The sequence below is a fragment of the Mesocricetus auratus genome, unplaced genomic scaffold, assembly GCF_017639785.1.
Source record: "Mesocricetus auratus isolate SY011 unplaced genomic scaffold, BCM_Maur_2.0 Super-Scaffold_4256, whole genome shotgun sequence".
NCBI lineage: Eukaryota > Metazoa > Chordata > Mammalia > Rodentia > Cricetidae > Mesocricetus > Mesocricetus auratus.
The window spans coordinates 16,420,387-16,433,252 of NW_024429182.1; the positions used below are offsets into that span (position 1 = coordinate 16,420,387).

The 12,866-nt window shown below is 52.2% G+C and overlaps 1 protein-coding gene across 2 annotated transcripts; it reads right to left on the reverse strand.

Annotated features, from left to right (window-relative positions):
- Nucleotides 1-4,211: 4,211 nt before the first annotated feature.
- Kazald1 (Kazal type serine peptidase inhibitor domain 1) lies at nt 4,212-8,196 on the reverse strand. 2 transcript variants are annotated; one of them, XM_005063541.4, is made up of 5 exons: nt 7,326-8,196; nt 6,346-6,895; nt 5,063-5,223; nt 4,826-4,973; nt 4,212-4,655 (listed from the first exon to the last, which is right to left on the reverse strand). In XM_005063541.4, exons 2-5 carry the CDS (start codon nt 6,875-6,877, stop codon nt 4,567-4,569), a joined length of 930 nt encoding a protein of 309 aa, XP_005063598.1. In that variant the 5' UTR covers nt 6,878-6,895; nt 7,326-8,196; the 3' UTR covers nt 4,212-4,566. The 2 variants fall into 2 exon arrangements, with proteins under 2 accessions (XP_005063598.1, XP_040599768.1); XM_040743834.1 differs by lacking the exon at nt 7,326-8,196 and having other exon boundaries at nt 6,346-7,315.
- Nucleotides 8,197-12,866: the final 4,670 nt, after the last annotated feature.

A 12,866-nucleotide genomic window follows, 5' to 3' on the forward strand; every position in this document is an offset into this window, starting at 1 on the left:
ACCAGTCTCTAAGTGACCCCCACACGGCACTCAAACCCACCTGTGACCTTTCTTGAAGGGACTTTGCCTTGAGAAGTGGGCTGTGATCTGAACAAGCTTTTGTTACCCCAAATAGACTCCCATAGATTCTCCTTCTTAAGAAAGAATGGGGGTGCCAGAGAGATGGCTGAGCACTTAGGAGCACTGACTGCTCTTCCAGAGGAACTGGGTTCTATTCAGCACCCACATGGCAGCTCACAATCATCTGTAACTCTGGTTTCGGGGCCTCCGATGCCTTCTTCTGGCCTCCAAGGGAACCAAGCATGCACATAGTGTATCGACATACATACAGGCAAAATACTCATACACATATTTAAAAATAAATGTCAGAGGGTAATTTGGTCACTCAGAGGGCTGAGGAAACACTCCAGTACATTCTGAGGTAATCCACGCGTCTTCAGCACTTTTCCTTCTGCCTCCTGATGCCTGCACACCCAGAATGGAGTTCTAGGTGACAGAACCTATGTTTTGCTTTGGTTTAATGTATTTTTATTTGATATGTATGGGTGTTTGCCTGCATATATGTAAGCACCCCACGTGCATACAGGGCCCATGGAGGCTGGAAGAGAGCATGTGATCCTCCTGAGCTGGAGTTACAATGTTTGTGAGCCTCCGTGTGTGAGTGTGTGTGTGAGTGTGTGAGTGAGTATGTGTGTGAGTGTGTGTGTGTGTGTGTGTGTTGGGAAGCACACCTGGGCCCTCCTCAGGGCAGCTCTTTTAAACTCTGAGCCATCCCTCCAGCCCCAGGACCCATGTTCTCAAGATTAATTAATTATTCGTGTGTGTGTGAGTGAGTATGTGTGTGAGTGTGTGTGTGTGTGTGTGTGAGAGAGAGAGAGAGAGAGAGAGAGAGAGAGAGAGAGAGAGAGAGAGAGAGATGTTTGTGAGCAGCGATGACTGCTGCATGTGAGGAACATCAAGGTAAACTTTGTGGAGTTTACATCGAGTGGATTCCGGGGATTGACCCCAGGTCATCAGGCTTGGCTGCTGAGCCATCTCACTGGGCCAGGATCTGAGCTTCACAGGCACACATGCAGACAGTTACATGTTCTGTGCACATAATCCTGAAAAAATGCACCCATGTTCAATATGTGCAAGTATGGATACACTCACACATGTCTTAAAGCAGAATGTAAACTCCATGAGGAAAAGACCATTTTTCTCCCATGATATAGTCCCAGTTCTAATAATAGCCCTGGTACGTAACAGATGTACATTGAAATAATGACTTAGTGAACACATATTTGCAAAGAAATGTATCATGTGTAACAATGGATTCATATACCTATGCACGCAAATATGTCTGCACAGCTCAGTGTTGCCCACATATATATATATATATATATATACTTGTTTATTTATTTATTTATTTATTTTGGTTTTTCGAGACAGGGTTTCTCTGTGGCTTTGGAGGCTGTCCTGGAACTCGCTTGGTAGTCCAGGCTGGTCTCAAACTTACAGAGATCCGCCTGCCTCTGCCTCCTGAGTGCTGGGATTAAAGGCGTTCGCCACCAACTCCGGCTTATTTATTTTTATTTTTTGATACAGTGTCTTACTATGTAAAACAAGCTGGTCTCCAGCTCACAGAGATTCGCCTTGCTGGGATTAAAGGTGTGCTCCACCACACCCACACCCTAATGAGGTTTTTAAAGTCTTTTTATGTATTGTTTATTTTTATTTTATGTTCATTGGTGTTTTGCCTTCAAGTATGTCTATGTAGATTCCCTGGAACTGGGGTTAGAGACAGTTATGACTGTCAAGCAGTGTAGCTGGGAATTGAACCCTTGTCTTCTGGAAGAGCAGCTAGTACCCTTAATCACTGAGCCATCTCTCCAGCATCTTCATACAATTTAAACTCAAGGCCCCTAGCCCAGGCCCGGCTGCCACTACCTGAAATATCCACTAGATGGCAGCCTTTCCCCAGCGCGTGTACTCCTAAGACTTGCCGGAGACGTCGCTTTTCCCCCACTAAAGACACCATTCTGGGTGTTAGGTGTAGATTCAGCTCCCATCACCTTCAGCTGTTTTATGAACGCGTCCTTGATCCCCAAAGTCTGCAGTTTGGGCCTCTTCAAAATCAAGTTCTCTCTCTCCTCTCCAGCTTTCATGGATGGACGGATTCCCCCTGGAATCTCCAGTTCCATCCAGTCCTCAGATCGACGTGTGTGTGTGTGTGTGTGTGTGTGTGTGTGTGTGTGTGTGTGTGTGTGTGTGTGTGTGTGTGTGTTTTGGCCAACCCCTCCAAAGACGGCGATGGAGTCACGGCCTTTAGCACTTCCGTGTCACGACACCTGTATATGCAGTTTTCTCCACACATCCTGCGCTGAACGCAAAAGAAACGCAGCCAGGTTAGCCAAAAGCAAGGGAACGGCCCACCCCGTAGCTCAGAGGCCAGGACTACAAGTTTGGGAGGGGCTCGATTCGTTTTAATCCTGCTGTTCTGTCTCCGGGTGGGAGCAAAACGGAACTCTTTTGCTACACTGTGCAAACGAATTAAAGCCGCAGAGGTGGGCGCTGGGGGGCATCTCCCACCTCCAGGCCCGGGCCTCTCTGGTTCAGCTCTCCAGGAACAGCACACCGCGGCTGTGAGCCATCCAGTGAAGAAGGCTTAGAAACCCGTGGGGCTGCGGAGCCGGGAGTGCCCGAAGCCGCTCAGTTCCCCCGTCCTCTGCCCCTCTCCTCCCTTGGGAGCGGCGGGAAATTATTTATTAAAACACCGCCCGCGCTCTCATTTATTTGCGGTGAATAATCCTAGGCATCTCAGCGCGTTTATTAAACCTTTCCCGTCCCCGCGCCCGCATTACTTTAATAATAAATCGCGTGTCACTTCCCGGCGACATTATTAAACCCCGTCCGCTGCTGCGGAGGCGGGGTGCGGGGAGGATGAAGGCGGTGGGCCGCGGCGCGTCCTTCCACTCCAGGCTTCGGGGGCCCAAACCTTCAACGCGGCAGAGGGGGAACGGAGGGGTCTTGGAGGTAACTCCCTATAGAATGTGCGGACGCGACAGATTTGGGTTTGGGCGAAGAGCCAGCCTGTGCTCTGCAGGTGGGTGAGAGGGGACAGGCAAACCTCAGAGGCACTTGGAGCCCCCACAGAGAAAAAAAAAAAAAACAAGCTACGGTGGACGCAGGGACCCAGACCCAGGACTCCTCTCGCAGGATGGGGCGGACCTTCTTGAAGTCACCCAGCAAGACGCCCCTCACGCCCGCTCGACCCAGACAGACCCTTCCACTCTCCTGCTCCCTTGCAGTTCGCTGCAAGTGCTCGACCCAAGCAGCACGGGCCGTGCACGACTACCGGGGACCGCCGTGAGAACCCACTGGAAAAGAGGCTGTCGCCAGGCGGAAGCTATTGAAAACGCAGCGCACACAGGCGGGAGGGATGGCCAGGCCCGGAGGATGGCTTCCCGGCCACGCCTCTCCCAGGGGGCCCAGCAGCCTGCTTTGGGTCCCACAATGCAAATGCAGACACTGAGCCAAAAGCCGGTCCTCCCCTTGGTGGCGCCAGCTCCGGGAGGAGCCCCGGCGCGTAGGAGGTTGTCGCTTACCACACACAGCATCTTGGCCTGATGACTAACTCCAATTTACCCTTAGACAATTCCATAAACTCCTCTTTGTCCCCGGGCTAGTTACTGAGAATATAAGGAGAGACTCAGGCCAAAGAGCGCTTTGGTAAAGGACCTCAAATCAGATAAGACAGGTCGCAACTGGCACAGTTGAAAAAAGGATACCATGACTTTGGGTTCAGATGGGCTATGAGAAGGGAACAGAAGAGGGATGTGACTAACCCGGGTGCCCCAACCACTCAGTGTAAGCATTCATATCGGGGTCCCTCTCGCATAACCTGGTTCCCCACTCTGCCTGGGGAGGGGGGAGACAAGAACAAGAAATGGGAAATAGGCAATCTATCCCTATACCAACGAGGTAGGAGGGTGGGGTTTGTGGGGGGATTGGGATAACTTCGGTCCTCCCTCCAACCGGACGGCTCTAGGCTCCCTCATTAGGGGACAGGAGAGGGCAGTATGGCCTGAGCTCAAGCCATCTCTCAGAGCAGGCCTGTGTTTAGGGTTTGCAATCACTAGAAGCCAGCCAGAGTCCTGCTGAGGTGGGAGGCCACTCAGGGGTGTCCTCTCCATGTGCACACCGGTGACAACTGTTTGCAGCAGTGTGGCTCAGTTTGTCTGTATTTTTATTGGTGCCCACTGTTTCTAGTCATATGCTAGGTGGGTTTTGTCCATTATAACGGTACAAGACATGGGGCTGCCCCACCCTCACTACACGGAACTAAGTCAGCCCCACTGGGCTCACAGAAGAAAGGACTATGGTTAGTAAGTGCCCTAGGAACTCGGTGAGGTGGGACGCTTCTGGGAGATGGGTTTTGAGGAAAGGGAAACTGAGGCTATAAAACCGAGCATCAAACAGTCCATGGGAGCATATGGCCTGCCCTTTCCAGCCTCTGTACATCTTCTCCACAGCAGGGTGGATACTCTATCCACCCACCCACACCCGCCAATCAGAGATCTGGACCTAGTAGTAATCCTCTTCGCTTTCTGCCTCCTCCTCAGGAACCAAACTCATTGATTGCAGCTGGGAGAATCCTGTGGCGTTCAGCTGGTCTGCAAACGTGATACGGGGAAAGGTCAGAAGAGGCCCTGACGATTAAACACAGCTCAGTGTGTGGGAAGGCTGCGTTCACTGCGTACAGCATACATGCACATACAGACATGAATTCAAGCGTCCTAAAACACCCCTTCCTCCTGGTACCCAGGGCTCAGGGCTCCCTTACCTAGTGTGAGCACTGTCAGAGTAGCAGAGGCTTGCACTTGGCCCAGGGCGTTGCGGGCAAGGCAGCTGTAGGTGCCCTCATCACTAGGACGCAAAGCCTGAATCTGTAGCCAGCCAGTCACCTCAAACTTCTGAGGTCCACCCCTAAACTGGAGTCAGATGTGTTGTCAGCCAGATGTGCTGTCATTTGGGGCAGCCCTAGGCTTTCCAGGAGTATGTCCCTGCTCCATGTCCCTACCTGTACAGAGATATGAGGGTCATCCCCTGGCAGCTGGATGTCCAAGCCGTCTTTCCTCCACTCGATGGAGGCCATGGGATAGGCGAACACCTCACAGCCAAAGATCACATCCTGCCCCGTCACATTCCAAATATTGTGAGGCTGGGACACGATCTGGGGCTCTGGGGCAAGGAGATGGAAGGGTGAGGCTTGAGAACAGGAAGTTGAACCCAGCTCAGCAAGAACATAATTTACAAATTCATGTGGACACGTTTAGGGCAGAACATAACTCATGCCGAGGTCAACACACATCTGCGAAAATGTGCCCCAAGCACAGATAGACACAAATGTGGGTGCAGACCCACACAAGAGCACAATAGCAGGTACAGAGACGCGCGGGTACCCGGAGCAGTGTGCGCTGCACAGACACGCCTGTATACAGACCACAGCTTAGCTGAGCGGGTACCCGGAGCAGTGTGCGCTGCACAGACACGCCTGTATACAGACCACAGCTTAGCTGAGCGGCCACACACTGTCCTGGACTGCTCCCCTGTCCTCAATGCACCCTGGGGCCCCTTTCCTGCTGGCTATGTAACCAACACCTCTCCCCTTCCTCCCCCTTTTCTAACCGAGCCCAGTTCCCAAAGGCCTGAAGGGCAGCCACATTCCAAATGTCGTGAGAATGTGACACGATCTGGGCCCTGAGCGTGTGGAGGTGGGACTAGAGCCGAGGCAGCGAACCTGAAACCACCTTGTTGCACCGGGGAAACGGCTGGGACCCCCTGCTGCCGAGTTTATTTTCAATGCAACTCCAGCTCAGCTAGACTTGATTAGGTGGAGGCTGAGGAAGTGAGAGCCGCCAAGGAAAACCTCAGGGTTGAACATCCCCCAACCTCAACCCGGGGGACGAGGGGTGAGAGGAGCAAGTAGCCACCTTCCCTTCACTAATCCCTAGATGCCAGAGGGATAGGCGGGAGCCATGGTTAAGACTGTGTCTCACAGGAACCCCTCTGCCAGGGCTCCAGCAGTCTGGACAAAGTCTGGGTGGTCTTTTCAGTTCTGACCCAGCTGTTGGCTATGTGCCTGTCCTCTCGGAGAGCCGGTCCCTGCCAGCCTGAATAAGGTTCTCAGGCGGCTCTTTACATTAAGCCTGCAACAAATCTCGACCTGCGTTTTAGTTGGCAGCTTTTGAGGCTCTGGGGCTTACTCATCTTTTTACTCTGCTGACCAATCCTGTCGGGAATCAGGGAGAAGTGCCTTTAGGAAGCCCAAGTCCTGGTACAAAGAGCCCTGGGCTTGCATACCCGATTCGCAGGGGCCTGCGTGCACCACAGTGAGGTTAGCGTGGGGCCGAGCGCGGGCGGTCTCCTGCAGGCGACAGATCTGCGCGTAGGTACGGCCGTCGGAACCACACAGTGGGCGCTGTGAACGACAGACACACAGCGGCTCCGGCACCTCTCCTCGGCTCAGGTCACCGCCCGCGTCGAGCCGGCACTCGAGCTGCTCGCCGCAGCGCCCGTAGAAGTTGGCACTGGGGTCCAGATCGCAGAGCTGGCCCTCCAGGTTGGCGCATTCCCAGCAGCAGCCGCACGCATCGCGCACCCGGCCAGCTAGGCAGCCCCGCGGCGCAGCGCACTCTTCTGGCCGGCAGGGAGCACAGCCCTCGCCCTCGGCTAGTAGCCGCAGCCAGCCTCGCCGCAGGTAATCAGAGCCTGCGGACCGCCTCGCGCTAACGGGGAGCGGGGTCCACAGCACCAGCAGGAACAGTAGTAGCAGGGGCAGCGCCAAGGTAGGTGCAGCATGGTTAGCTGGAAGCCCTGTGAGCACTCGGGGCATCAGAGCGTAGGTGGCACCCTGCCAGGAGAGGGAAGCCAGGTCGGAGGTCAGAAATAAAGCCAGTGCCGAAAGATGAGCCTCACCGCTCCTCGTCCAGAAAGCTTGTTTCTCACACTGCACTTCCCCTGCTACCTTGGAGCCAACCAAAAGCCTCATCAAAGAGGCCTGGTTACTCCCTGGGGACTCTGCCAGTTGATAATTGATTGAACTGGTTTTGGGGGATAAAGTGAAGAAAGGTGTGATAAATCGTGGGATATGGTCCCTAACACCCACGCACGTATACACAAACGCACGTGTACACACATGCACGTGTACACACACGCACAGACACCAGCATCATCTCCATAAACCACCCAACTTTGAAGCACCATTGCCCCAGAGGTGTATAAACTACACCTGAAGTATGTTCAGAATGGGGTGCTGATGATGGGGAGTCCCAGCGACTCACCTAGTGCCTTTCGTAACAGCTGTGACTTCCAATCCCAAAGAACCGGCAGGGGAACGAAAAGAGTTGCATGCACGGCCAAGCAGACCCGCTAGCCACCCCTGCTTTTGTCGGGAGACTAAGATTCAAAGAGAAGCTCCTCCGCCCCCTCTCCCCGCCCCTAGACGTCGAACACCCGCCTTCTTTGCAGGTTCTGGGGCCGATAATTTTATCCAGTCGCCCAGGGTCCCTCCCTGGGCCTTTTCCTTCTACTCTAGTCCAGAGTCACAGTGAATGCACACAGCAGCCACGACCAGACACCAGAGCCGGGAAAGCAAGGGCATGAGAACGAGACACGGAGAGTAGGGGTGGGGGAAACCGAGCTCAAACTGTTGGCTGAACCCCTAAGTCCTGTCTCATCTGATCTAGTTCCTGAGAGCGGCAAACGGCTGCACGCGTGATGGGAAGAAGGGATTCTGTTGCTGAGAAGTTTGACGGTGCTGTGTGGGCGCTTCTGCAGGGCAGGCCGGCTTCCTCCGGGGCAGTGTGCAGCTGTGCCCACCCAGTCTCTCCACGGAAGAGTCTATAAGTGTTTCCATCTGCCATCCCACATCTGGCCCCCTCCCTCCCACTGCAGGTGCTTGAACCGGCGAGGAGCCTGGTTATTAGCGGTCTGAACTGGCTAGCGGCCGCAGAGAGGCCGGCGGGCGGCTCCCAGTAGGGCGGCTCTCGGCGTCCGGATTACAGGTTGCAAATGTGAGGACCTCGGGGCCAAAAATGTTCAGTCTGGAGACCGCCACCAACGCCACGGTGGCACTTCGGGCTGGGGGCAGGGAGCAGAGCATCCTCGGAGGCCCGCCCACCACCCTGAGAAAGGCGGGCTCCGCCCCTGCCCGCCCCCCCCCCCCCAAGCCTTCCAGAAGCCGCTACCCTCCAAGCGGAGGAAACCCCGTTTTCTGGCAGGGGAGGGGCGGGACTTATCTAAGCCCCGCCCAGGAGGCGCCGCGGGCCCTGGCTGCGCGTGCGCACGGGGGCCTGGCTCTTCATGGCGGCCTGAGCCACTGCTCTCCTTGGGCTGGTCTGAACTCGACCAAGCCCTCCTCGCTGCTCCTGGCCAGAGGGTTTCTGACAAAGGTGGACCGGAGCCGTACACTGACAATCCCAAACTCCGAGGGGGGGGGACGGGAAGCGAATTTCACGCGAGGTTTCGGAACTGTCGCGAGAATCGCGACGGGAAACTAGGCGCTCAAACTGGAAAAGCCCGCGGGTTTTGAACCAGGGCAGAACGGGAGCTGGCAGTTCCTGACGGGGTGCTAGGCCGTCCCTGGGCTGGAGGACGAATTAAGGGTTGACCGTGAACCGGGGTTTGCGGGATGTTCTGGAAAAGGCGCGCTCGCCTAGCGGAGGAATGGAGGCGACTAACGGCGCCTCGGGGCGGCGATCGCCCCGTCCCCAGGCGGAGTGTGAGCCGTCCGGGAGATGGGAGGGGAACTGCGAGCTTCCGGCGCTGGAGCCGCGCTCGGAATCACCAGCGTCAGGGTGCTGGGCGCTCCTTCCTCATTACCGTCGCCCGTGTTTACCTTTAGTCGGCTACACTGAAACCACGCCCAATTCACCACTGTACTTTATGACTCTCCACTCCCGCGACTGGCTGCTAAGTAGGTTCTCGGGGAGCATTTGTGCCTTAAAAGTGAAAGATTCCCCGACCCTGAAAGGATGCCTTTTACCTGGATTTCCTGCCGCTAATGTGAGGCTAGGGATTAAATCGACGGAGAACGAGCGCCCTCTGGTGGGTTTGCAGCTCTGGGACGCGTGGCAATGCGTACTGTAACTTTGAAAAACTTCTTACTGTACGTTTTTGCGTTGCTGATGACTAAACTCGGGGCCTGTTATATGTTAAGCCAGACTATGTCGCTGAGCTGCAGTCCCAGCCCTGTAATAATATTTTAGAGGGGATTTATTCGCAAAAGACAGTTTGAAAGCCCAGCTAGTCGTGTTCCCATATACTCATCTGACACTTTACCTATTGCAGCCTTAAAACACGTTAAACAACAACGGTGTGCATTAGAAGTAGCAAAAGATTTTTGCATTACTTATGCTTTAAAAGTTGACTTGGAGCAGGGTGGTGGTGGCACACGTCCTTAATCCCAGCACTCGGGAGGCAGAAGCAGGCAGATCTCTGAGTTCGAGACCAGCATGGTCTACAAGAGCTAGTTCCAGGACAGCCTACAAAGTCACAGAGTATTTCTAGTTCACTCGATGCAGTTACTACTACCAGGTAGCATCCTTTGCATATCCACGAGGGGGGCCAGATTCGGATGAAATCCTTTTATGATGTCCATGGTGGGTGTATATATGAGAGCAGACACACACATGTCACTGCACATGCTTGGAGCTCACGGGATAATTTCCAGGACTCGATCACCTCCTTCTGTCTTGAATTCACATCCTTACCTGCTGAACCGTCTTGCTGTTCCCCAGTCTTTTTCTACATTTATTTATTATTTATTTGTTTGTACATGCACAAGTCCATGTGTACACACTGTGTGAACATACTTGGAGGTCTGTTCTCTTCCACCTTGGGAGCCCTAGGAACTGACTCAGGCCTTCAGGTTTGATGCAAGTGCCTGACCTCTGAGCCACCTCTCCAAACTCCATAATTCTTTTTTAATATGGTGAAATCCAGGAATGGTGGCACATTGCCTGTAATCCCAGAACTCAGGAGGTGTAGGCAGGAGAGGAGGATCAGGAGTTCAAGGCTATCTTTGGCTGCACAGGGGATTTTAGGCCAGCTGGGCTACACAATACCCTGTCTCCAAAAACAACAGGAAAAACTCGGGACTACTTGGGAGAACGCACCTCATAAACTTTGGGGACAGTTATTGAAAATAGTGGGGCATCCTTTTGAGGAGGCACACACACTGACAGAATGGATACAGATGAACTGCTCTCCCTGCAATTTTAGAGTCAATTCAGTCAGAAAGGCTCAAGATAGAATATTAAGATGAAATGCTTTGTATTGACTTACTATGACAAATAGATGCTCTCATTAACGTAGAAAATAAGATTAAGATAAGTATACAGATACTGACCACAGCTGTATAAAGTTATATCATAAATATCAGTAAACACCCTAAGAGAATTTGGAGTAAGGTTAAGTGTAATGCTCACTATCCTTTATTTTGTAAACTCATTTTCATAATAAAAGAGTAGAGACCAATCCCCCATACCACCCAAAAAAGTGAATAGAGACTACTTTTTAGGTAAATTAGAATGTTAAAATAAATATAAGAAATTGAGTCGGCCAGATAGGAAGATAAATATTGTAATTTAGCTACAAGTAACATTACAAAATGGAACTAGAAAATCCAGGAACGGCTTCTGTAATACCTAGGAATTCAGGCAAGTTGAATGGGCTTTAAGACATCTAGACAAAGCTGGGCGGTGGTGGCGCACGCCTTTAATCCCAGCACTCGGGAGGCAGAGGCAGGCGGATCTCTGTGAGTTCGAGGCTGGGCTGGACCAACAGCCTCCAAAACAATACAGAGACACCCTGTCTCGTAAAAACCAAAAAAAAAAAAAAAAAGACATCTACACAAACAGCAGGCTAATGGTTTCTTAGTTTATCCTTCTTCCTCCATCTCAAGGAAGTTTCTTCCTGTCACCTACATCCTGCCTTCAGTGTCTCTTCTGCCTTTGATCTCCCGATGACCAATTTTTGTAAGAATAAAGTTAAAGGGAACATTTAAAGTAGTCTACATGTATTTAAATTTTAATTATTATGTGTAAAGTGGTATATGCATGTAAGTGCAGATGTCCACATGCTACTGCATGAGTGTGTGAGTGCAGATGTGCACACGCTACTGCATGAGTGTGTGAGTACAGGTGTGCACATGCTACTGCATGAGTGTGTGAGTGCAGATGCGCACATGCTACTGCATGAGTGTGTGAGTACAGATGCGCACATGCTACTGCATGAGTGTGAGTACAGATGTGCACATGCTACTGCAAGCAAGTAGAGAACAGAGAACAACTTCTGGAGTTGGTTTTCTTCTACCATCAGATGTGGGGAGTGAACTCAGCATGCCAGGTTTTACAGCAAGTGTCTTCACCCACTGAACCATCTCATCAGCCTTCCTTCGACATTGGTTGTTCTAGCTCCTTCTTTCTGTTTAGACAGGGTCTCACTATGTAGTCCTGGATGACCTGAAGCTTGCTATGTAGAAGAGGCGGACTTGAAGCGCACAGACAATGACAACTCCTTCCTTAATGCACCCTTCATCTCATTTCTCTTCCCTTGCACGTCCGCTCTCCCCACTGTGTTGAAACAACTAAGACAATTCCTAGGCTGGGGAGTAGTTCAAAGGCAGAGAGAGCCCTTGCTTCAATAGCACTGGAAGTTAAATTCTCTGATACTGTCCCTGAAAGGAAGGAGGCCATCTTCCTGAGAGCCCGACCAAGACCACACGGGCCAGTAGGAGACCTGGCACTCCACATGTGTCTGTAACATCACACCTCCAACCTTTGCTCTTAAGACAGAATGGAGTCTAGCCTCTTTCCCCGGGCTGTCAGCATGCAGACTGCTCAATCCTGAAGTTATGCTAATGGACCATAGGCCATCAGGCATCCTTCCTCAAAGAGCCAAAGAAGCCAAAAAGTCTCCAAACGGGTGGACACTGTCGTGCTGGTGAAACACTTGTTCCTTATTATGAGAACAGGCTCTACACACGTGCTGCTCTTACAGCGCGGCATTGGTGCATAGCACTGCCAGGGCTTGGCTCCATCACCAAGATCTACGAAGGACATAGAGAAACGCTGTCAGGCCTCGCCATTTCAGCAGTGGCGCTAAGACTCGCCCTGAAGGGGCTGAAAATGGTGGAAACGGACCATGATGAGTGAAACGAACTAACACCCCAGATTTTAAAAAACTGGAGAGAATTGCCAGAGAGTGACAGTTGCCAACAAGAAGCACTAAAACAAGCCACCGTGGTAGCACACTCCTTTAATCTCAGCATTTGGGAGGCAGAGGCAGGTGGACCTCTGTGAGTTCAAGGCCAGCCTGGCCTACAGAGACAGTTAGTTCAATGACAGCCAGGCCTGTTCAGAGAAACCTTGTCACGGGGGAAAAAAAGCACTAGAACAAAGGATGCTGGGTTCATAAATTCCCTCATTCAAAAGAAGTATATATAATGGAGTCTAATGTTGGCTTCTGAGAAGAGTCATGGAGTAAACATTCAAGTTTCTCCTGCACTGACTGCTCAGCTTGCTGAAACTAAGAAGCACCAGGTACCTGCACTCAGATCTCCAAGCAGGAAAGGGTGGGTGCTTCTCAAGCACTGAGGAGGACTGGTTATGTCATCTACGGATTTTAGGCAGCCAAATCCAGAGAGAACCCTGACCCCCACAGAGCACCTGACTGTAACTGCTCAACACTGAGCATGTTCAGAAGTTTGTAAGCCTTTCACATGGACATCCCCAGCTTCACAAAACCCTGGGCTACTTCGTGTCTTTTCTATCACTCTCCCCAAAGGCAAAGTGTAGGAAGGGAGATACGAAAAGGTGGCA